Source organism: Ananas comosus, linkage group 23 (genome assembly GCF_001540865.1).
Source record: "Ananas comosus cultivar F153 linkage group 23, ASM154086v1, whole genome shotgun sequence".
NCBI classification, from domain to species: Eukaryota; Viridiplantae; Streptophyta; class Magnoliopsida; order Poales; family Bromeliaceae; genus Ananas; species Ananas comosus.
This window is the reverse complement of record NC_033643.1, coordinates 976995-999925: the sequence shown is the minus strand read 5'-3', so window position 1 is coordinate 999925 and position 22931 is coordinate 976995. Positions and strand designations below refer to the sequence as shown.

The following is a 22931-nucleotide window of genomic DNA, read 5'->3' as shown; positions in this document are numbered from 1 at the left end:
ACATGTAGTCATAAACAAAGAAGATAAGTACGACGAGACGCCGAATGGATAAACGTGGATTTATATCCACCCATAAAATGATAAAAAAAACTCTCTTATGAGTCATCACACGCTGCTTCAATATTCGTGCTCGAACATGTCGTTACGTTTTATTTTATTTTATTTTATTTTATTTTATGTTATTTTATTTTTTGAAGGAAAATTTAGAGCTCCAACTACTAGCTATAAATAGTGGGCCGTGCTTTAAATGGGCCGGCCATTTTAACCTTTTCACCACTCACCACAACAACTTACCCAATCCCTCCCCCATCTCTCTCTCTCTCTCTCTCTCTCTCTCTCGCCATTTTCGACGTCGACGAGGATACAGAGAGAGAAAGGTTCTTCTTCTTCTTCTTCTTCTTCTTCTTCTCTCTCTCTCTCTCTCTCTCTTCTCGCGTTTCTACCTCTCTCTATCGTAGCTCGAAGGTGAGTTCTTTGGGGGCAATTCGTGCTTTTCTAGCTCTCTTTTGCGCTTATTTTTTATCTTAGTTCCGTGGAGAATTGGATTGGTGTTGGCGCATTTGCCCTGTGTTTTTCTGGGGTTTTTTGATCAATTATTTTGATTCTATGTGGTAGTGGTGTGTGGCGTTCAACTACTGTTGAAGTGGGAAATGGTCGCCGTGTAGTTCTTGGTGTAAAGGTGGAGGTGGGGGATTTTTCTAGGGTTTTCTTGTACGCGTCTCTATAGAGTTGCTTCTATTTGTTGCTATTGTTTACTTCTTAGCGCCCATTAAATGCACTTATCGCAAGTCCTAGGTTTTATGCTCTGAGCCACAAAATTTTCATTTCTTTCTTCTTCTTCTTCTTTTTTTCCCCTCCTCAGCAGGGATCAAAGTAGGAAAATTCAATCAGAAGGCCCCATCGCCAACTTTTGTGGGAAAAATCGAATTTTGGAACGACCTGTTGCTATTTCATTCCATTTTGCTGAGATTTCGAGTATAAATTGATTGGGTTTAGGTTTTGCAAGAAAGGTAAAAAATATTGTATCATTTGCGCTGCCAAAGAAAATCAGATGGCCCAATTGTGATTCCCTGTGTGCAAGGACATGTTCTAGGAGTAACCTATTGTCATTTCATTCAATTCCGTCGAGATTGGGGCTCCGAGGAAGCTTATTTCTTGAACCTACTGTTGTGCTGAGAGTAACTTTTTCGCCCTTGCGCCGGTTCGAAAGATGAATGTGGTGGGCAAGGTTGGGAGCCTCATATCCCAAGGAGTCTACTCCGTTGCAACCCCCTTCCATCCCTTTGGAGGAGCCGTCGATGTAATTGTAGTTGAGCAACAAGATGGTACGTATCGTAGTACACCATGGTACGTCCGTTTTGGGAAGTTCCAAGGCGTCCTCAAAGGTGCAGAAAAGATTGTCACCATTTCCGTAAATGGCGTCGAAGCCAACTTCCATATGTATCTTGATAACTCCGGCCAGGCCTATTTCATGAGAGAGGTTGATGATCAGGAAATGAGCGACTCAAAAACCTTTGTATCAAATCAAGGGCAGGATGCTAGCATTAGTGGAGACGATTGTCGGAATAGTTTTGATGAAAATGAAAGTAGAATTCAAGATGAGCAAGCTTCTCCCGACGACGGTTCAGTTGGATCATCTAGCTTTAGTTCATATCACTATGGAAGTTTAGATGAGGTGGAGGATTTGGTCAAACAATCCGACAGCTCTAATTCGGAGATGGTTTTGGTTAGCATAGATGGGCATGTTCTGACAGCACCGATCTCGTCCAATGAAAGGACTATGGAAAACGTGCAACTTAGTACCCCACAGTTCCACCTGGGGCCCGGTGAGGGATCTGGTGGAGAGTTTACCGATAGCGGTGATGTGTGGGAACCTGAGTTATTTGGTGATTTGGATATATCTACAGAGAGGGATAGTTATGCTCCGAGAGATCAATCCGACAGCATAAAAGATTGCAGGGAGGTTGCAGATGATGACGAAGAGGCTCGTAGTGTTGGTAAATGCGAAGTCAAATTGGAGCAGGTTCGTGCAGGGCTGAGTAGAGAGGAAACTTTCAAAAGCTGTTTAGATTTGATGTCGCAGGTTGAAAATGATGATTCAGAAGAAACTACGGGGCTTTCTTCTCTTAGTGAAGAACAAGTCGAGGAAACAGAAATTAGCACTATTTCCAACTTAGGAAATGATGTACCACAGAATTTAGAGAGTGAACTGAAAGATTTAAAGCATAGTGCTTCTGTAGTTATTAGGCAGGAAGATGAGAAGCCCAATTTGCATGTGGTTGTTCAGGAAGCTGATTTAGTCAAGAATACTGAGACTGAGACAACCAGAATAGAGACCGAGTCTTGTGAGTTGTTGGTTACTTCAGAAACTAATGATAATGAAATTTTGAGAAGTACTCCAGAGAGCTCTGCAATCAAAGGGGAACTTAATCAAGCTGATAGTCCTACATTGATGAAGCAAGCATCTGGCTTGGGTAAGTGCATGGAAGGTCACAACTATTTTAACTATCTTCCTCTGGTCGTGCTTGGCCACCCGGACACTTTCTTTACTTCTGACATATTTTACTTTAACAGGTGTTGAGATCTCTCTTTGTGGGAACCTGCTACGTCCACGTATGGGCCGTGAATCTGCCAAGGAAGTTTTCGAAGCCTATCGCATTTCCGAGGAGGAGCTTGTGTCATCTGGACCCACAATCATTAAGAACACGAATCTCATAGTCAGAGTTGAAGACAAGTATTTGCCGTGGGCTAAAATTCAACATGTCATTCTTGGAAAAGCCGTATTTGGTCTGAATTTTTCAGCCGAGCTAAAGGATGCTATCCCTGTTGAGAATGACGAACCAGCAGACGGTGTCTCGCCATCTGTAAGCAGGAGATGGAAGCTTTGGCCAATCCCATTTAGAATATCGAGGTCTTTTCAGCATAGTGACAGTAAGTCGCCGAATGAGGATATTTTCCTCGATTCTGAATCTGTTCTACAGAGCCCAACAGCTGAACAAGCTCAGAGTACTAAAAGTCAGTCTCCGAGAAAGCAATTTGTGCGAACAAATATTCCAACTAATGAGCAGATTGCATCTTTGAATTTGAAGGAAGGTCAAAATATGATAGCCTTTAGTTTCTCTACTAGGGTTCTTGGGAAGCAACAGGTTTGTTGGGGTACCATATAATCACTGTCAAGCACTCTTGCTGTATAGAGATATGACCAGCTGATTTTGTTCCTGTAACAGGTGGATGCACATATATATCTGTGGAAGTGGAATGCTCGAATTGTCATATCCGATGTTGATGGAACTATTACTAAGTAAGTTCGTTCTTAGAGTTTTCTTGTTAGTACCTTATCCTGCCATTTGGCGTCATCTTGGAGCATGTTGTAAGAAATAATTCTAGTGATTAGTATTTGAAACATTAAATTTATTCAACGCTTTTAAGAAACTTTTCTACTCAAGCATCGCTAAAGTTAGTTATTACATATTTCAGGTCTGATGTCCTAGGCCAGTTCATGCCTCTGGTTGGAAAAGATTGGACCCAGTCTGGCGTAGCTCGGCTATTCTCTGCAATAAAGGTATAACCTGCAACTTTTAGAATATTTCGTCAATATTTTGCATTTTTCTTATTTGTTTGGCAATGTTTTATAAGTAAGAAAACACAGCGAACTTGTCCTTAGTTGAAGAAGTTTATGCTTCTATCACTCCGGAAGAGGGAGAGTTATCTTGGAATTGCAATCATCTAATATCCCTTAGCTTTACTATTACTTTGGTATTTTAGCTGTTTTGCTTTTACTTGACTCCTTGGTAATTCATCGAAATTGAGTTCTCACATGTGAAGATCGTTGTGCTCCGTCTTCGTTGTGCTCCGTCTATTGTCCAGATTGATTAGTATGTCTCACTAAACATATTTTCTTTCTTAATCAGGAAAATGGCTATCAACTGCTGTTCCTGAGTGCTAGAGCTATAGTTCAGGCATATCTCACGAGAAGCTTTCTCCTCAATCTGAAGCAGGTAGCGAGTGCCTTCTGCTTTCTATTTCTATCATAGTTTTGTGGGAAGTCGGTTAGAAAAGTAGAAAAATCAGATGTAAGCTTATCAGTTTTGAACAAATGTAACTAGATTTTGCCCATTTGGATTTGAATGTTAAACCTTTGAGGACATTTTGCAATGGTGCTTTTTAGCTTGATACATCTTGAGATTAAGGTAGTTCATCAATATAACGCTTTTCTTATTATCTGCAGGATGGGAATGCGCTACCTAGTGGGCCTGTTGTGATTTCACCAGATGGCCTGTTTCCATCACTCTATCGAGAAGGTAAAGTGGTGTTTCTTATGCAATTCTTTCTTCGGATAGTTGTTTTTATGTTACTTAGGAGTGAGCTCTCCCTCTTGCTCTTTATCTATCTATCGAAATTGATATGTTTTCTCAAACCTCAGAAATTTTTTACTGGCAGAATCACCTTCCGCTGTTGGGAATATACCATTGTAATGGTGCCAAAGGTGCACCTTATACTTAAAAGTGATTTTTCTGTGCAATTTATCAGGTTTCTAATATATATATTTTTCTTTTATGGCAGTGATACGGAGAGCCCCACATGAGTTCAAAATTGCATGTTTGCAGGTAATTTCTTCTTACAGTATTTGAAACATTTTTAGAACTGAAAATAGTGTTTCACCTTTGTTTCACTTTATCTTGCATGCTAGTGTTTTTAAAAACTATTTAGCTTGCACGCTAGTGTTTTTAAAAACTACTTAGCTTGCATGCTAGTGTTTTTAATTTTTTTTGTTCCTAAAATTAACGAAACCTCCCACATTGCACTTTGGCAGGATATCAAAGCCCTTTTTCCTTCTGATTACAACCCATTCTATGCCGGTTTTGGGAACAGAGACACTGACGAACTAAGTTACAAGAAGATTGGAATCCCAAAAGGGAAAATATTCATAATAAACCCAAAGGTATATATGCTCTCTTTAAAATTTTGAGATAATTGTCAGAATATACAGCTTTAATCTAACTTCTATATTTTCCAAAATGGCAGGGTGAAGTGGCCATCAATCACTGTGTTGATGTGAAATCATATACCTCCCTGCACACTTTAGTAAATGACATGTTTCCACCTACATCGTTGGTTGAGCAGGTTCGTGTATATTCGAACCTTAAAATGTGCCGTCTCATTTTTGTTCTCTGTATTATATGTGTGGAACCATTATGTTACTCATGATATCCTACCTAAACAACAAAATGATGTGGCCAATAGAAATGAAAAGTTTAAAACTCCATGAGATTGTAGTTACTTCGTTGTTTCAGGATTTTCTCACACAAGCCGCTTTGGTCTTCCATACGCATTGATATTTGGTTGTCTTTCCACTTTCTATGCAGGAGGATTATAACTCTTGGAACTACTGGAGAATTCCATTGCCGGACATCAGCGTGTAGTAAAATATAGCAGCATTTAGCTTCAGTCGAGGATAACCACAGCTGCAGAATTATTAGCTTGACATAATAGAACGCATAAAAAATGAGGTGAAAATTCATTTCCTTTTATGGCGGCTACCTTGTCGGATCTGTGTACAGTTATTCTTTGGCTGCATTGATGGGCAAATTCTAGTTGCGCGCCAGTAGGCGTATTCTGCCATGGAAGCACAAAGGTGATTAATTTTGTACAGTTGAGTGAGGTTCCCCTTGATTTTATGCTTTTCTCCCAACTCAAAGATTTAGATGGTTAAGGATCGTTGACCCGCTCCCGCTAAATGGTTATCTTTCCGCTTGCCAAATGCTGAGTAATGTGTTTGGCTTAGGAAAGCAGAATAACCAAAGTAGTCGGCCGCGCCTTTTAGTCAGCCACGACTATCACTGTAGAGACGAATAATCTTTTCCTCATCTTTTTTTTTTTTTTTGGATCCACCCTTCAAACTGGAAATGAGTAAGAACACTGAAGAACTTATTGCAACTGTTTTGTGTCATACATGAGATGTACTTGAATGTCATGTAAAATCTTCATGCTTGACCTGCATTAACCATCATTATGCTTTGCCATAAGTGGATTTAAAATTTTGCGCACAATTTCTTGCATTTTTCAGTTCTTCTTACACTTTTGCCCCTCTGATCGATCCTTCTTTGTCGCCTGTAGGCCTTATATAAATTGAACCCTATTTTGATCCTGACGTTCTCATCGGGTCCAAACCATATAACAAACAGACCAGAATCAGAATTACCGGGCGGCATTTTGCCCCGCATAGCATTTAGCTCTCACATTTTCAGTTGGCATTCATCTCTAATATCAAATGCAATGACATACTAGTAATAATAACTCGTTGGGTCAAACCACCGGTCCAAAATAATTAAGCTCTATTATTATTACTAGCGTATAGGGCTCATATAAATTGATCGGAATCAGTATTCCATTCAATGGGACTATTGGGGCATTATAGTTGAGCACTGTTTATTTGTGACAGGTGTTGGTGATTAGAAACTAGTAGAAGCTCAAGTAGGCCAAAAAAGTGATGATCACAAGGTTGCCTCTTTCACGCAAGAAACAAGCAGCTTTCAGGCGCAGCTGGAAGAAGCGGGAGAATGAATGGAAGCAGAAAAAAGCAAGAGACAAGCAAGCTTCTTTTGCTTTTGCTGCTGGGGCCTTCCAAAACTGCTTTTAGAAGTAGCTAATAATTTAGAGCTTTTCTCAAACATAAAGCAAAGACAAAGTTTTGCCTCGAGCTTTGTAGTGTCACTTCTCTAAAAAAAAAAAAAAAAAAAAAAAAAAAAACCATCCTTTCTTTTTTATTTTTTAGGTGCCAAAGGAAGTGAAGTGAGAGATAAGATAACAAAGTGTATACCATACAACAAATCTTAAGAAAATTAAATTTAACGAAAATTCATTTACCGAGACGTTTTAATTGCTTGTTCGAACTGAAAAGAAGATGCATTACTGAAGAGACAATTTTAATAGTTTTACTATACTTTGATAATACAGGAACTAATTAGTTATTGATATTAGGGTTTAAGAATAGATAATAACTTTGAGCCAAATGGATGTTTTTTGCCTATTATTTTCGGGCCAAGAGGAGTTGGGGTGAAAGCATGCATGTGGAGCCATGCTTCTTTATTTTTCGGTGAGATCGTAACAGTTGTGTTTCGTCCTAAGAATTTCTGTAAGAACATAATTGTATATACTACTTTGGAAGTCGGGTGCGCAAAACTCCCATTTTTGGGACGCGCATAACAGAGTTGCGAACCTCGACCATCCAAATAGTGATGCGGCCAATTTGGCGTTAGGGTTTCCGGAAAAACGCGACTCAACCAAGTTGAGTTGAGAAACTTTAAACGGCCGTAATTTTTCGCTCAAGTATTCGATTTCAGCGTGCAACCCCAATTCAGAAAATACTTTTCGAAATCTACACGTTGAATAGTGAAGCCATTCTGGCCGAGCTCTGAATCCAAATTCAATTATTTCGGCTTCTATTTTGGCATTTTTAGGTTATTTTCACAATTTTTTGTATTTTTTCTATTTTCAGTCTGATTATTTGATTATTTCTTATCTGATTAGGATTAGAAATATATTAGAATTTATTATCTTCGTCTAGTCGGATTCATATATCCCCTATATATATATAGGCATGGCGTTCGAGTATTGTAATCAGAGTTTTTAGAATTAATTAACAGGATTTTCATCTTTGTCGAAGAATTGGCTCTTCGTGTATCATTTCTTTTCATCCTTGTGCTTCTTTCCTCTCAACGCGGTTTACACCTACGTCGCATATTATTCTGGATAACAACCGACTAGTCAAAATAGCGGTTATTGTAGGGCGTCCTTATTTAAACAGTTAATTTAGTACGGTTATAATGTAAATGACCCTCTCATAAAAAAATGCTTAGGCATGCACAAGGTAATATTTAGTTAAGAGGCGACCTCATCATCACCATTATATTTCCTGTTGTCCTCGTGAACTTGTAGAGAATGCTACAACTTTTCTGATTTAAGAAATTAGCACACAGGATTCTAGGCTCCTTAACTAAAGAAAAGTTACTCCTTAATGACACTTGAACAAAACAAAGAGGGCTCAATAATTAATAATTAGGCACACAAAGCTCTATCTTATGCCTAGTCTTCAATAGAACCTCATTCAATAGCCTAAATAGATGCAATCATAAAAATTCCAACCTCATCGATAAGCCGATCGCGCCTTTTCGATACCGATTAAATGCTCAACCCAAACCATGCATTTTATGCAGCTCACAAAAATTAAAGCAAATAATGGAGGAACAAAAATGTGAGCCATAGTAATTTGGATTAAGTGGCAGTTGTAGATTAAACAAATGAGAGGAGTTTTGACTCTCTCAGCTTGTGAACATATATGTTTAGTTTTTTTCCCAGAAGCACATTACTCCAGGTTTTGGGGCTTGAGCTCTTTCCAAATTCAAATTGCTTGGTGGAGTTATTGGTCATGCACTTAATGCTTCAAATGTTTATATTACAAAAAGAGCAAAACTTTGAAACTAGGAGAGCCATGGCAACATCACTAGTCAGTGGAATAAGAAAAGAGCTAGCTAGCAAATTGAATATGCAACCTAAACATGATTAGTGTGAGTAAGAGAGAGAGAGGGAGGGGGATTAGAATGAAACAAAAGTTAGATCACAAGGAACAAGGTGGGGTCATGGGCAAAGCCATGGCTTTTGCATTATTAATTAATTAATTAATCTAGGGTGCCTTAAAGCATTCCAAGTGTAACAACCATTTTTATGTATTCCTAATTTCTTAACCAAATCCTTGCTTTAAAGGATGCCAACTCCCCCTTCCTCCCCTCTCCTCACAACCAAACCAAACCATTCAACATAAAGAGAGAGAGAGAGAGAGAGAGAGAGAGAGAGAGAGAGAGAGAGAGAGTTCACCTTCTCTTTACAATGGCAAAACACACTTGTGCTCATGAACATCTAGGAGAGGAAGAGTACATAGACATGGATGTAAACTCTGCCACCTTCTTTTACTACAACAAATCATCTTCACCTCCACACACAAGAGAGTTTGAGTTCCAAATGTCAGCTCCTGTAGAGAGGGAAGTGATTCCCTCCCCTGCTGATGAGCTCTTCTACAAAGGGAAGCTCCTCCCCCTCCAATTCTCGCCGCGCTTGAAGATGGTCGAAAAGCTCCTCGAGAGTGGCTCCAAAAGCGCTTTCCTCGCGGACAGCGGCTCCAAAAGCGCTTCTGCCACAGCCACTCCATTCCTGTCATGTAATGTCTCACCTGCAACTTCATGCTATGCGAGTGGAGAGCTCAACGCGGAGGACTACTTCCACGAATGCTACGGCGATCAGCTCATCGAGAACAGCGGCTCGAAGAAGCCCTGGTCCAAGAAGCTCAAGTTCATTAAGAAGTCCAGCTTCTGCAACAAGCTGAAGGCCTCAACAGCTTATATAAAAGCAGTTTTCACCAAGTCAAGGGATTCAGATGAGAAATATGCTGTGTCTAAAGCCAAGGAGTGCTTAAATGGCGACATGAAACCTTCGAAGAAGAACCCATTTGGCCAAATACGAAGAGAAAGGTGCACAACAACACATGCCAAAAATGATCCTACAATTGTCCTGAGCACCAATGAAGGTAAGATTAAAGAAGAGGATTTTGGTGGCCATCGAAGGTCCTTCTCGAGCTTTGTCACTGTGAATTCGTCTAACAAATCTTCTTCTGCTTCAACCTCTTCCTCTTCGTCGCGTTCTTCTTCAAATTCCTCCTCCTTCTCGAGCTCAAGTTCGAATGGGCCCAGCGAAGCACCCATACTAAAAAGATGTAGCAGTGCCAATTCGGACCTGGAGAGTTCGATCCAAGGCGCGATTGCTTACTGTAAGAAATCTCAGCAAATGTCCTTTGAGAGAAAGAGTTTGAGTGATATCGGGGTCTGTTTTGTGTCAGATTCGAATATAATTGCAAATCTTGAGAATCAAAAGGAGCCAGGAATTCGGAGAGGTTGACAAAGATGAAGTTTTTTTTGTCTTGTAATAGATCATAATATGGTGATTAATTTCTGGGTTTTTTCTGGTTACTGTGAACTTGAGTTTGTACTGATTTGGATGATATGCAGTTATATTTTTAAGCACTTTGATGTATGCTTATTGCAAGCTCAGATAAATGGAGAAACCCTCTTGTTATTACCTCTTGTTATTACTTTAATTATTAAAGCTCTCTTAACATGCATTTGATTTGATTGAAATCTACAATACCATAATATTAAAAAAAAGAAGAAGAAAGACTTGCTTTGAAATTGCATGTAGACAAATTATTTTCTAGGTCTAGGTACAATATTTGCAATTTTTCTCTATGAAGGGTTCAATTTTCCCTCTCTTGGTCCTCTATTTGAATGGCTACATTTTCTTTTTTTGGGATGAGACATTTGAAAGATTATCTTAAGTACATGATTAGGGGGGAAAAAAAAAGACACTACTACTGTGTTGAAGGAAACATTACAATGGCTACATTCTTTTTACAAGTCTTGATGACCTTAGCAACTTGGATACATTACCAATAACATTACCTCTTGTATTGACATCAGAGTATCAGCTAACCTCGAAAAAATTATGCAGCGTTAAGTGCAGTCATCTATTGATATAGCCTAATTACTCAATTTACATTACGATAATACCTGATAGGCATCTGACAAATAAAGTAGAACTTTTTCCGATTGATGTAGGAAGCTGATGTATGGCTTCTTGATTCCATATTCAGAAAGTCTCTAATTCTGTTTCTGCAGCAGCAAAAGTTGTCACTCGGGATTTTGATAAACAAAGTTATAATATAAATTTTGGGCACAACTACATTAAATTCATTTCTATGGAAGCACTAGCTGCGCCAAACAACCTCTTAATCTTGTATGGACATAGCTTGGCTAAAATCCAGATATAAACTCCCAAATTGACCTCCTTGGCTTGTTGACGGAAGAGTTCTACTCTGATGAACGATATGGGAAGCATAAATAATAAAAGGTTAGTAGGGAGAAAAAGTGGGGTTAGCCCAATTGTTCTGATCAATTACCAACTTATGCTGCTCGATAAGTGACAAATGACCTAAAAGCTAAGTTAAAGAAACAACTTTGTCCTGCCATGTCCTATAATTTTCCTAAGTACGAATTCTTTCACTGGATTACCATCTTCCAATCATTTGGATATTCATTTAGTTCGATTGTTTAATAAGATTTTCTATTGCTAAGAAAGTAAGATTAGGTGGTGGACACGTTTGATCGGTTTAAAGGTAAAACACCTAAATTTCTTATAACATCGTACCGGGTATAAGAAATACCCATCTTTAAAGCTACGAATCATCGAAGACTAGCGTGAATTGCTTGAGTACTAAAATCAATAATTTTCAAAAATTAAAGGAAAAAGAAAAACAGCAAAGATCAAATAATACAAAGTGGAGCATGAATACAAACCACTACTCAATGTTTCCATTAGACCTTAGTCACTAGAGACTTCCACATACATACAAGGAAGACACATAGCAGAAGACATCTAATAAATATTATCTAGTTGTTAATATTATACATTAGATTCATACCTTTCTGAATGGGGGAGCATAACTTTGGTGCTATGGAGGTTCACTTAAATTCTTTATGGTTCTATCCTTTCAGCAAGTTAGAAAGAGGAAAACAACAAGAGAACACTAAGGATGAAAATACCTGAAAGAAATAGGCATGGGCCAAGGAAGTATGATATACAACAGACAAGCTCAACCACCCTACTTTCCCTATTGTCTGCCAGTAGCCCATATGCTACATTAAGTTATATTTGTTGTATAACCAATTTAATGTCTACCGATAGCCTACATGCTAAATTAAGTTTTGTTTGTGTACAATCAATTGATGGCGAAGTCGCATCTCAAAAATGGCACTTGGTGCTATTTTGGCCTTGCTTCCGAAGCAACTTTGTACACCAAGTAGCAACATGCTGGCGGTTGGTAATGTAGCAAAAATCTTAGGAGCTTTTGCACCTCAAAAACAGAAACTCAAAATTCTAAACTTTTGTTGTAGCAAGAAGTTTAAAAAGTTGGGAGTGGCATTCAAATAGCTCTACAAGAAAAGTACTTCTACAGAAACTCTAATTGGGACAAAGAGGCTATATAATATAGCAGTGATCCAATGATTGCCACCAAATAACATTCTCTCTCTCTCTCTCTCTCTCTCTCTCTCTCTCCATCTAGTTGATCAATACTTATCTACAGCAATCACAATGTTCCACTTCAATAAGCATTGATTTCTTGGCTATAAAATATTAGTATGAAAGAGATTGTTCAGGAGAAGACAAAAGTGAACCTTAAACTAAGTGAGCATGTCAATAAAAGGTTTGGCAAAATTAAAGCCAAAGGAAACAGATAGACCCACCACACTGATGGTGTTGGGCACTTGAAGTGGTGATGTGCATAAAACTGGGATTGCTTTTACCCACCCAGCATATCTGGTGTTTATAAGTTAGGCAAATGAAGAAAGTAGCTGCTTTGTATATATTTTCGGTTGTTTTCATGACATAAGCTGTATCTCTGTGATAAATGTTTCTAATATCCAAGAGGAAAATGATAAGGGAGCCAAGAATAACTCTCAAGTGCAAGCATCCTTGTGGTCATGCCTGTAATAGCTTGTGTAGTTTGGGAATTTTCTTCCCAGGATTGCGGTCTAAAAGTTCGATTTCAGTCCATCAGAAGGATCCATAATCATGAATTCCTAGGATAACCGTTTGAACTATGAGGTATATCACATTTGAAGAAATATGACATAGATTAAAGATTCTTTTAGCCCCTCCATTGAGTAATTACTGCACATTTCTTGAATAAATGAAAAACATACACAGAATAAGATATTCATTCATCCGAACAAGTCTTGACTCTCTTAATTTTACAAAAATTGTTCTTGTTTGTAACATCAAATCATGCTCATGATCTCTATTATCAACAACCTATCACGTGTCTTTAGGACCCATTTTACAAAAATTGTTCTTGTTTGTAACATCAAATCATGCTCATGATCTCTATTATCAACAACCTATCACGTGTCTTTAGGACCCATTTGGATGCGTGAATATCTTGTCTAACATAGCATTTATTGTTTCCTCAAGGAAATGGAATTTGGGAGTCGGTTGGTGGTAAAACATTAGAAGGCATCTACGTGTAAACAAGAACACTTGTTTAGAATATGACATATGACTTGTTTAGGATATGATAAATGATATCCTAGGTGGAATCTGCTGCCTGAAGAAAACCAGAATAATTAATGCTTTTTCGCAATTGCAGAAATCATACTTTACACCGTAAACATAAAGAAAAAAATATATCATTTGGTTGATATTCTTCGGTCGTATGGTTAGTCACGTGTTATGTGGAAAAGGGTGTGTGCATGGGCCCTATAGGTTCTAAGAGCAAGACCGCCAAAATATTTGACAACCAAAAAATGCAGAACATTTGTTATGGTAGTAAGTTTAAATGAGCTTCCAACATCCAAAAGCACAAACTCTACCGTGAAGCTTCAACTTCATTCACGATTGAGCGACATATGAGGATATTTCGATGGAAAAATTGGTCATACCTTTTCAAATTGCTCTACTGAAGACACGATGGGGGCCAATAGGACCATTTGAGTCCAAACGGTCGCAACAGCATAATTGCTAACATAGCAATTGAGAAATCTGACTCAAATTTAATCTGATAGGAAATGTTGGGACATTTTCAGCCATCTTTTTGTAGTTATTGCCTTATTGATGGCATGAAGGTGAAAGTTAAAACCAAAGTTAAAACCTGGAACAGGACAGGGCATTCAAAACCTACAGAAACCCTAGAAACAAGTATACATTTACTCTCATATAAATTAAAATGAAGCATTACATATATAAATGGACGGTCATTTTAACAACACCATGTGTTCCTATTGCTACCAAAGAACAAAAGAACAGAAGAAAAGAAAATTTTACCTCCATGAAACTATGTAATTCCTTGTTGCATAAGTAAATCTGCTTCTGTTAACCTATACATCAGGTTGAGTATGTAATAACTAAGAGAACTGAAAGTGGATTCAACCAACATTTACCCCCAATCATATGGCATAAATTGGATTGAGATCAGACTCCGAGAGCTCCGAATTGTGATACAGCGAGGTTGACCCACTCCTCCTTGAAGACTTCCTTTCTCTCTTCCTAATCTTTCTTATCCTCTTGTATTTCACCACATAGTAAGTCATCGTACCCAAAACCCCAGCCATTGTCACCCCACCAATTAAAGTAACCAATATTGCCGCCCACTGAAGATGTCGGCCCACAACTATATAAGTCGAAGCAATAAAAGCAACTGTAGTACAAACAGAAGCCAACCACATTAACTTATTAATAACCACAATGACCTTCTTCTCCGACTTAGTTTCTCCTCTAACAAGTGTTATCTGAACTACCACAACTGCCAATGAAGTAAAGAGAGCAATTGCATTAAATATGAAGAATATTTGAAAGGAAGCGGCTGGACCGACCACTGCCGTTCCGTCATTATTGTTCCCACCAGGAACAGTGAAGATGGCTGCGAAGGCAACGGTGGCAAAGAGAACGGCAACCACTGTAACAGAGTTTGTGGCATTATTAATGCCTTCTCTGTGTAGTTTCCGAAGTCCTTTAGCAATACCGTGTACGTTCTTATTTGTTTTCTTGGTCTGCTCGAGCTGTGTGTGGACATCCTTCTTTATTTCTGTAACAGTTTTCCGTAGCTCATCACGGGGTTGGTTCAATTCATTGGCTCTTACGGCTCCATACTGAGATAAACAGTCTTTGATATAGGAAGACTCCTCACAGAGAGGTAGGGCCTCGGCTATGTCGTAAGCAGTTTTGTGGTCTCTTGTTAAGGCATTGACATGGGTGTCAGGTAGAAGTAAAAGGATATTGACAATCTGCAAGATAGAGAAAGAGATAAGAGGCTTAGTAGAATGTTCTTTTCAATTATAGCTGCCATGAGATCAATAACTGAAATAAGGCCATAACATGCTACAGCAAACCACAATGTAATTCAACAAAATTTGGATGTGATCATTGTTGAACCGACCAAATATATATTTGAAAGACTCGCATGAAGATTAAGTTAAAACTATAGAAAATATAAACGTCATACACATCACGCTACGCACTTCATCATTTTACTCAGTAGGTTAATCTTATAAATACATCGCTATCGTAATCTAGATAAAACATCATCTCTCATTTAATATCATGTTCTAGAATTGTACAGAAGACCATGATCATTGGAAGATATCCAATAATTCTATATCAAGTTTTACGCAGTTTGAATGCGATCTTTGCAATCAATTTCCAGTCCAAGCATGTCATAGCAACCTAAAAACTATTTATGTATATCTCTGGTATAATATTGTCTCCAAATCCAGGATTACTCATTAACTACTACCTTAGATGAAAAGAGGATCCACATGTGGTGAAAGAAATTCAGAGAAAAAAAGTGAGCAAGTGCTGACATTAATTAGTCTGATATTGCGCATTTTGAACAGCAATTCCATTTATTTCAACATAGTTGCCCGTACCAACAGTTTAGAGTATCAAACCTAAAGCATGTTATAGCAATTATAGTTCCAATTATGGAAAATTGGCAGAATGGATTATGTTTTTTCTTTCCTTTTAGGCTGTCACTATTTTTCACGTTTTAAACAGAGCAAAGATTGAGGACCATTCTTCTGTTATAACCTAAACTGTTACCTTCATACAAAGAAGATAACAAGAAACCACGGAGACTGAGGTAAGATTGAAAACAAAATAAGGAGAAAAACTATAGGATACGCGTTGCTTGCCCAATTAAAACCAATTACAGATCAAGCTTTTAAACAAGCAAAAAAATCAGTCAGCCAATACAAAACATACATAATTTTATACAAAAGAGAAAGTACCTCTGCTCGCTTTTTCCTCGTTGCCACATGCAAGGCTGTGTTCCCATTTTTATCAGGGAGCATCACTATGGCCGGATCAGCATCGACAAGTGCTTTAACCACATCGCAGTTTGTTCCCTTCACAGCCATATGCAACGCAGTCTGACCTTTCTTGTCAGTTCTCCTCGCCAACTGCGGGTCTTTGTCAAGCAATGCTTTGACAATTTCTAGGTGCCCTTGCCGGGCGGCGAAATGCAAAGCGCTTTTCCCATTATCCTTGGACGTCTCAACTAAACCGCAATCTTGTGCTAATAACAGCTTGACTACTTCTAGGTGACCCCTTGTTGCTGCCGATATAAGGGGAGTAGCACTTGAGGGGCCGAATGTTTTGCAAAGTGTAGGGTCATGGTTCAAAAATTCCTGCACAATAGCTGTCGAAAGAAAGCTTATCAAGAATTGATTTTTGTCTAAAAGTGCAACTCAAAAGATTTACAGATGTAAACTGAATTAATCAAGGATAGCTATCTTTATGCAACTGTAACTGAAGGAGTCAAAAACAAGTTTGGTTATTTTTACACAGATCAAGTTTGCAGGCATTTCAAGGCTAGTGTAACCCAAAAAAAAAAGTACGAAGATGAGACGAGGAGAGGCTTTTAACATGCCATAATTTGGCTCGAAGGTACAAGTTTTGTACACTACTAACACCACAAGAAAAGAGATTTCAATTTACTTTAATATTTACAACCCTGATAACTAACAGGACAAAATCAGCGGATAGCCCATAAACTTTTGATGACTTTCAATTTGGTTCCTTTTTTTTTTTTTTTTTCAATTACAGCAAAGTACGCAGATTTTGTGTCTTCATTAGGAGTTGTGCTATTGAACTAATGAACAACACAGGTTTTCGGCAGCAAACAAATACAAGCATTATACAAGACAAATCTATTTAAGCGAGAGATCAGAGACCAAATTACAATTTGTTCCAAATAGACCAACTAGTCATTAGATTGTTATGAACAGAAACCCAAAATATTTATATTTAACCCTAATTAGGAGATAAAAATTGCTCATTTATTACAGGAAGGAGCCGAAAATACCAGCATGTCCTTCTCTAGCGGCCATATGAAAGGCATCGAACCCCGACCGATTCTTCCTCGACACTCCTTCTCCATCGGCGTACTTGAGCAGCTCCACCACCACCTCGAGGTGCCCCCTCTCCGCGGCGGCGATCAGCGGCGTGTCCCCGACCTCGTTGGTCTCGTCCGCCACCGCCTCCCGGGCGCCGATCCCCTCCATGATCCGCCGCACCGCCGCCGCGTCCCCGCGCCGCGCGGCCACGTGCAGCTCCGTGTCGTTGTGGCGCCCCGTCACCTGCTTCACGTACTTCTTCTTCCGCCCCGCCTGCTGGTGCTCGATCCGCTTCCCCGAGTTCGATATCACCAGCGCCGGCGCCGCCGGGGCCTCCGACGGGGACGGGATCGTCGAGGATGCGAACGCGGACGCGGCCGAGCTAGGGCTAAAGGACGCGCTACCCAGGTTCAGGTACCTCTCCACTCTCCCTGCATCACAAATTCGATCAAAGTTAGAAGCCCAAAGGAAACCACAGGAGATAGGGGGAAAGGAAGTGCACAAACCTTCTTCGATTTCGAGAGCCATGGAGGCAGGGAGGGAGCTAAGGGAGCGAGGAGAGGGGAGCCGTAGAGGAGCAATGTGGGAGCTAGGATTAGGGTTTTTGAAGGGGAATGGATAGGGTGGGGGGTAGTGAGGAGGAGGAAGGGGGGAGGAAGGAGCGGGAAAGAGAGAGAGAGAGAGAGAGAGAGAGAGGGCGAAGAAAGGCACGTCTTTTTTTTGTGGTCACTGCGGAAGAGTCAGGGAGGAGACGCCGCCGGGCCCACCACATTAGCACGTGAAGTGTAAAGAGTGTGCTTGGTGTACGATTAGTTATGCTTACCAAAACAAAACACTACCAACACTTTCCCACTAATAACCCGCCAAACTCTAACAGAACTTAATAATTAGCATTCGATATTTCAAATTCAAATTCTAATTAATTTATATTTTTAGCTAAGTTTATTTTAAATAAATAAATAAAACAGTAAAAAGCTTCTTAGTGAGACATCATTGAAGAGCATCTATTCTCACCATATTTATTTTTTATCTTCATAAAAAAAAACTATAATTCTTTATTCTATAAATTTAATACTTGGCAGCAGATTAAGAGTTTTCTAATGACGCCTTATTGAAAAGCTTCCCATTGAAATGTTTTCAAAGACTAAAGTGTAGTCAAATTATTTAAAAAAAAAATTGCCTACACCTATTTTATCCTAATTAACAGACAACGACGATATGTTTCGATTTTGAAAAACGTCAATATGTTCTACTTTTGAACCACAATGTGGATAAATAAAATCAAAAAAATAATTTTTTATCACATGTTTTAATTATACACAACACACTTTCTGTCTATAATTTCAAACGATACCATACTAATATTTGTATGGCTATTTTTTTTTTATTGATAGAGGTTTTAAGAATTATGAAGCTAAGGGACGAAAACTCTCAATAAAAGAGTATTAACAACTCCTGAAATAGAATAAACCAACACTGAATTTGGTGTTTTTTTTTTTGGTACTTTTACTGTGCCGAGTATAAAAGCTGAAGACCGAAAGAAGATCATTGAGGAGAGTCGTTTTCTTGTCTCTCTTCTTCTCGCCGTCTCTTTTGGAATTCTAGTTGCGTAGATTAGGTAGGGAATGTTTGTAAACCTTGTTGGAGCACAGATTCTCTGTATCATTGGTTGCAGCATATGCTTTAAAATTTAATTATTTTGCATTAGAAAGATGTTTTTGGCATCCGCAAAAAGTTGATATGTTTTTGGTATCTGCACTGATTCTCCTATGTTTTCAATAATATAGTAGCTCTATACTATATTAATGTACCAGTATCTCAATACTCCATAAAAAAATAGATAATCATAAGCGTGGTCATAGTTCAACAGTAGGCGACAATTTTTCAAGATTATAACATATTAGTATAATCATTGGCGAGTTGAAAATTATTTGGGCTGAGAAATTTTCGTCCAACCCGAATTTAACCTGATCGGGTTGGACCCGTGATAAAATTTTGGACCGGATGCAAAAGGACTGCGACGAACGGGTCAGGCCGGTTTTGCTCCCTCAGCTATTGTTTTGAGTCGAGTATTTTATTTAGGACAATTATTTATATACCTTTCAAAACTTTAAAAATATCTTTTTTTCTTTTCTTTTTTTTTCAATATACCCCTCATATGCTCTCCCGTTATTCAAAAATACCCCTACAATTACACTTAGTCTAAATGTGAGTTAAATGTCTACGAGAGTTAAAAAAAAAAATCAAAACACCTCTTTTATCCTCAGCTTAAGGGAAAATAAAAAAATAGTAATGGTAGAGGGGTATGTTTAAAAAAACTAAAAATCAAAATATCCTTTTTGTTCCTAACTAAAGAACAAATAAGAAAAATTTATGATGATAAAAGAGTATATTTGAAAGGGCAAAATAATAATTTTACAAATATAACTGCTATTGCTAATAGTTCACTAACAAAATTTAACAATAGAAGCATATTGGAAATAATTTGGAATGTAAAATAGGTATTTTTATTTTTAATATTAACCTTCTAAGATTGTTGATAAATTAGAAAGCCGGAAAAGAAGTATATAAGCAATTGCCCATTTTATTTACATTTAATGATAGAGAATATAATTCATGAGTTGCTTTATCAATACTGGTACATAAGCCTCCTCATAAGTTATTTTAATCCTTAATGAGCGCATTAAGAAGCTCCATTAAAGAAAAAAAAAACTATATTTAATTCTTTTTTTTCTGTTGGATCCGTTAAATTAATATTAATGAGCCCTCCGTTACACTCGGCGCCCGTTACAAACTCCCGCGCAACCCCCATCCGAAACGCCCGCGAATCGTAACGGGAGGTAACGGCTACTTTCCCGAAACGGCAACTGTTACCCGCCTTCTTTAAATCCTCTCCCGCCAAAATTCAGCAATTAAAACCACAAAACAGAGGAGAGAGAGAGAGAGAGAGAGAGAGAGAGAGGCAATGTTGGCCCTGCCGTATGCCGACGTGGACGCCACCCTCCGCGGCCTCGCCAGCCGGGCCGAGGGCTTCGGCCGCGCCACAGTCGGCGGCCTCCATGGAGAAGTGTACCGCGTCACGACCTTGGCAGGTATGGTCTTGTTTCGTTTTCAAACTATTGCGTTCATGTTTTGAGAGAGAATGGTAGTATGCTACTGTTTCATTTTCCGATTTTTGGTTAGAGGGTAGATGATGAAAACTTTTGCTTCTTCTGCAGCGAAAAATTGCTTAGTAGATTTTAGAATTAAAAATTTGCCGGTATTTCTTCGAACCGCTCTGCCTGGGTCAAACAAGCCCTAGTAATTTACATGTTGCACTGTACCGGTCACCGAGATATTGCTGAATATCCTGCTATTCATCTCTGTGTTCAGATAATGGCTGCGGCTCGCTTCGTGAAGGATGCCGGAAAAGTGAACCACTGTGGATAGTATTCGAAGTTTCAGGAACAATTCATCTGCAGTCGCGCTTGATGGTGTCATCGTTCAAAACAATTGATGGGCGCGGACAGAGGGTTAAAATAACCGGCAAGGGCTTACTCCTATACCAGTGTGAGCATGTCATCGTTTGCAATTTGGAATTCGAAGGTGGTAGAGGGCCCGATGTCGACGCGATTCAAATTAAACCCAACTCGAGACATATTTGGATCGACCGTTGCAGCCTGCGTGATTATTCCGACGGCCTAATTGATATCACTCTTGGAAGTACAGATGTAACTGTTTCAAGGCATGTAAAATCGATCTTTATTGTATCATTTTCCATCTAGATATTTATATCTGCCCTTTTCTTTGAAGATCCTACATGTTGTTCAATTTTTTCTTTTTTTTTTTCGAAATGTTGGTGTCAGATGTCGCTTCTCAACGCACGACAAAGCAATGCTTATCGGATGCAGTTGCAGCGATATCATGGATAGATGTATTCGTGTGACGGTTCATCACTGCTTCTTCGACGGCACGCGTCAACGACATCCTCGTGTCAGATTCGGCAAAGTACACCTCTATAACAATTATACAAGAAACTGGGGCATATATGCTGTTTGTGCCAGTGTAGAATCACAGGTTAGTTGAATCAACTTATGCTTAATATATCTCTGTTCCCTTATCCAACTTAAATTCTGCTTTTTCCTGCTGCAGCTTGTGTCTCAGTGCAACGTTTACGAAGCAGGAGAGAGGAAGTTGGTCTTCATGTATTTGACAGAGAAGGTCTCTCAAATTGATTATTGAGTTAAATAGTTCCCAATACAGCAGATATGCATTTCACACTTTTAAGCTTTACCACATCATACTGATGCTTTTCTGAGTTAATCAGATTTTAACAGGACAGTTTTGAAGTATCGAACCTCCTTAGTTTTATTGCATCATATTGGCGCTTTCCGATTAACAATTGCGAATTTATGATAGCGCCGCTGTTTCCATATTGCGTTCAGCCAGCGGATAGAGAAGAAGGCGCATGTGGATGTATAAGATCCGAAGGGGACCTCTTTCTGAATGGTGCCCAGTCCTGTTCACCAGGAGGTACAGAAGCACTTCCCCCAAAAGCAGCTGCAGAAACACAAACGGTCTTCGACTTCCGGGATTTCTACGAATCATGCTCCATTCAACCTGCGTCGGTTGAACTCAAGGAGGCTCTGCAGCTATGCACAGGTTGGCAACCGATTCCGAGACCATTAGATGGTATCACTACTAAGAATAATGTAACAGCGTGAATTGTGTATGTAAATAGTTGGAAATTTTCTGGTGTTGCAACTGAAAACGATAATTTGTCGACAATATGACAGTAAGTAGATGAACTTAGTTTTGTTGTTCTTTGATTCATGTCGAGTCGCCCGCTGACATATAACTGAGAAAGACCTATTCTTTCTTTTGACCCCACTTTTCCCAACTCCATTGAAAATGTAGAGTAGATGAAGCAATGGAGTGGTTGGTGCATTAAAACATAAATTATTGCTTCTAACAAAAGCTTTAATTACTTAATTAAGGAGGAATTTGTAGAAACATGATACTAGTTTCACTAATAACATCAAACAAAAGTCTAACATTTTCTTCACTTATATCTCTTTACACATTCCATACCATTGATCATAGGACCCCTTAGTTTCTACCAATATCTTAACTGACCCGGACCCGGAACCGTGACTCAAACCCAAACCGACCCCGATCCCGACCCGAACTGACCTGAAAACAGCTTGGCAAGCCAGTCCCTTACATCCTCGGGGGTGAACTGCACCACCGCCGCGGCCTCCGCGGGCCCATCACCTCCCGGCAGCGCTGGTAGAACGCGCGGTAGGCCGGGACCACCATGCCCGCGACATTGGCCCGGATCGCCGCCCGCATTGCCTCGTTGGCCACCACCGCACTCTCCTGCGCGCGGAGGGCTGCCTCCGCCGCGGCGTTGAACTGCCGCATCCGCTCCGCCGCCTCCGCAGCGGTCACCGTCGCCGCGGGGATCGCTGCAGCCACCGGACCCCACCCGGCGCGCTCATAGCTCTCAGCGTAGCGCCGCGCCTTCGCCGAGTGGCGTGCCACCCACTCCTCCCCCAGCATGTCCCCCAAAGGGGTCTCCTTCACCTTATTGGCGATGTACTTGACGTTATTCGCGAGGAATAAGTAGGATAGCGAAACCTCGCGGTGGCACTCGGCCTTCTTATCGAGCTTGCATAGGAGGACGAGGATGAGCCACGCCATTCGCGCGGATAAGGTACTATCCTCGGAATTGGAGGAGGACGAGGGAGAGGAAATGGAGGAGGAGTCGAAGATGGAGTCGGGGAGAGGGGTGGGGATTTGGAGGGGGAGGTCGGCGTAGATGTCGGCGAGGGCGGCGTTGTAGTCGGAGAGGAGGACGAGGTAGTTCATCACGTAGCCCGTCATCGGGTGGACGCCGCCGCCGGGGACCGGCGATCGCGACGCCTCGCCCTGGATCGCCGCCTCGAAGTCGCCGAT

The 22931-nt window shown here is 39.8% G+C and overlaps 5 protein-coding genes across 9 annotated transcripts; 3 read left to right on the top strand and 2 right to left on the bottom strand.

The window, feature by feature from the left end:
- LOC109728105 (phosphatidate phosphatase PAH1) lies at positions 261–6750 on the top strand. 5 transcript variants are annotated; one of them, XR_002220916.1, is made up of 12 exons: positions 270–465; positions 866–2474; positions 2575–3146; positions 3228–3301; positions 3478–3562; positions 3912–3998; positions 4229–4301; positions 4564–4607; positions 4814–4942; positions 5026–5124; positions 5367–5635; positions 6443–6750. XR_002220916.1 is itself a non-coding variant. In XM_020258413.1 (11 exons), exons 2-11 carry the CDS (start codon positions 1211–1213, stop codon positions 5421–5423), a joined length of 2484 nt encoding a protein of 827 aa, XP_020114002.1. In that variant the 5' UTR covers positions 261–377; positions 863–1210; the 3' UTR covers positions 5424–6038. The 5 variants fall into 5 exon arrangements, 4 of the variants coding, with proteins under 4 accessions (XP_020114002.1, XP_020114001.1, XP_020113999.1 ...); XM_020258413.1 differs by lacking the exon at positions 6443–6750 and having other exon boundaries at positions 261–377; positions 863–2474; positions 5367–6038; XM_020258412.1 differs by lacking the exon at positions 6443–6750 and having other exon boundaries at positions 264–377; positions 5367–6038.
- Positions 8887–10949, top strand: LOC109728331 (probable membrane-associated kinase regulator 4). Its single transcript, XM_020258717.1, has one exon. It carries the CDS (start codon positions 8887–8889, stop codon positions 9946–9948), a length of 1062 nt encoding a protein of 353 aa, XP_020114306.1. The 3' UTR covers positions 9949–10949.
- Positions 13792–17661, bottom strand: LOC109728176 (ankyrin repeat-containing protein NPR4-like). The gene is made up of 4 exons (XM_020258526.1): positions 17501–17661; positions 16964–17425; positions 15888–16297; positions 13792–14885 (listed from the first exon to the last, which is right to left on the bottom strand). Exons 1-4 carry the CDS (start codon positions 17520–17522, stop codon positions 14049–14051), a joined length of 1731 nt encoding a protein of 576 aa, XP_020114115.1. The 5' UTR covers positions 17523–17661; the 3' UTR covers positions 13792–14048.
- On the top strand, positions 19960–21697 carry LOC109728330 (pectate lyase 1-like). The gene is made up of 5 exons (XM_020258716.1): positions 19960–20086; positions 20367–20718; positions 20840–21050; positions 21126–21194; positions 21419–21697. The coding sequence occupies exons 1-5, from the start codon at positions 19960–19962 to the stop codon at positions 21695–21697; spliced, it is 1038 nt and encodes a 345-aa protein (XP_020114305.1).
- LOC109728179 (exocyst complex component EXO70B1-like) lies at positions 21977–22931 on the bottom strand (the record flags this gene model as incomplete). Its single annotated transcript, XM_020258528.1, is given in 1 exon segment — positions 21977–22931. A coding segment is annotated over 1 exon segment (738 nt), but the record flags the coding sequence as incomplete, so codon positions are not given.

Excerpts from the sequence above, each read along its gene's own strand:
- LOC109728105 (XM_020258413.1), top strand. The coding sequence starts at position 1,211 with ATGAATGTGGTGGGCAAGGTTGGGAGCCTCATATCCCAAGGAGTCTAC. Across the intron at positions 3,302-3,477 it reads GTTGATGGAACTATTACTAA|GTCTGATGTCCTAGGCCAGT; the intron begins GTAAGTTCGTTC and ends TACATATTTCAG. Across the intron at positions 5,125-5,366 it reads CTACATCGTTGGTTGAGCAG|GAGGATTATAACTCTTGGAA; the intron begins GTTCGTGTATAT and ends CTTTCTATGCAG.
- LOC109728331 (XM_020258717.1), top strand. The coding sequence starts at position 8,887 with ATGGCAAAACACACTTGTGCTCATGAACATCTAGGAGAGGAAGAGTAC.
- LOC109728176 (XM_020258526.1), bottom strand. The coding sequence starts at position 17,522 with ATGGCTCTCGAAATCGAAGAAG. Across the intron at positions 16,298-16,963 it reads CGCTAGAGAAGGACATGCTG|CTATTGTGCAGGAATTTTTG; the intron begins GTATTTTCGGCT and ends TTCTTTCGACAG. Across the intron at positions 14,886-15,887 it reads CGAGGAAAAAGCGAGCAGAG|ATTGTCAATATCCTTTTACT; the intron begins GTACTTTCTCTT and ends TCTATCTTGCAG.
- LOC109728330 (XM_020258716.1), top strand. The coding sequence starts at position 19,960 with ATGTTGGCCCTGCCGTATGCCGACGTGGACGCCACCCTCCGCGGCCTC. Across the intron at positions 20,719-20,839 it reads ACAGATGTAACTGTTTCAAG|ATGTCGCTTCTCAACGCACG; the intron begins GCATGTAAAATC and ends TGTTGGTGTCAG. Across the intron at positions 21,195-21,418 it reads TCATGTATTTGACAGAGAAG|CCAGCGGATAGAGAAGAAGG; the intron begins GTCTCTCAAATT and ends TATTGCGTTCAG.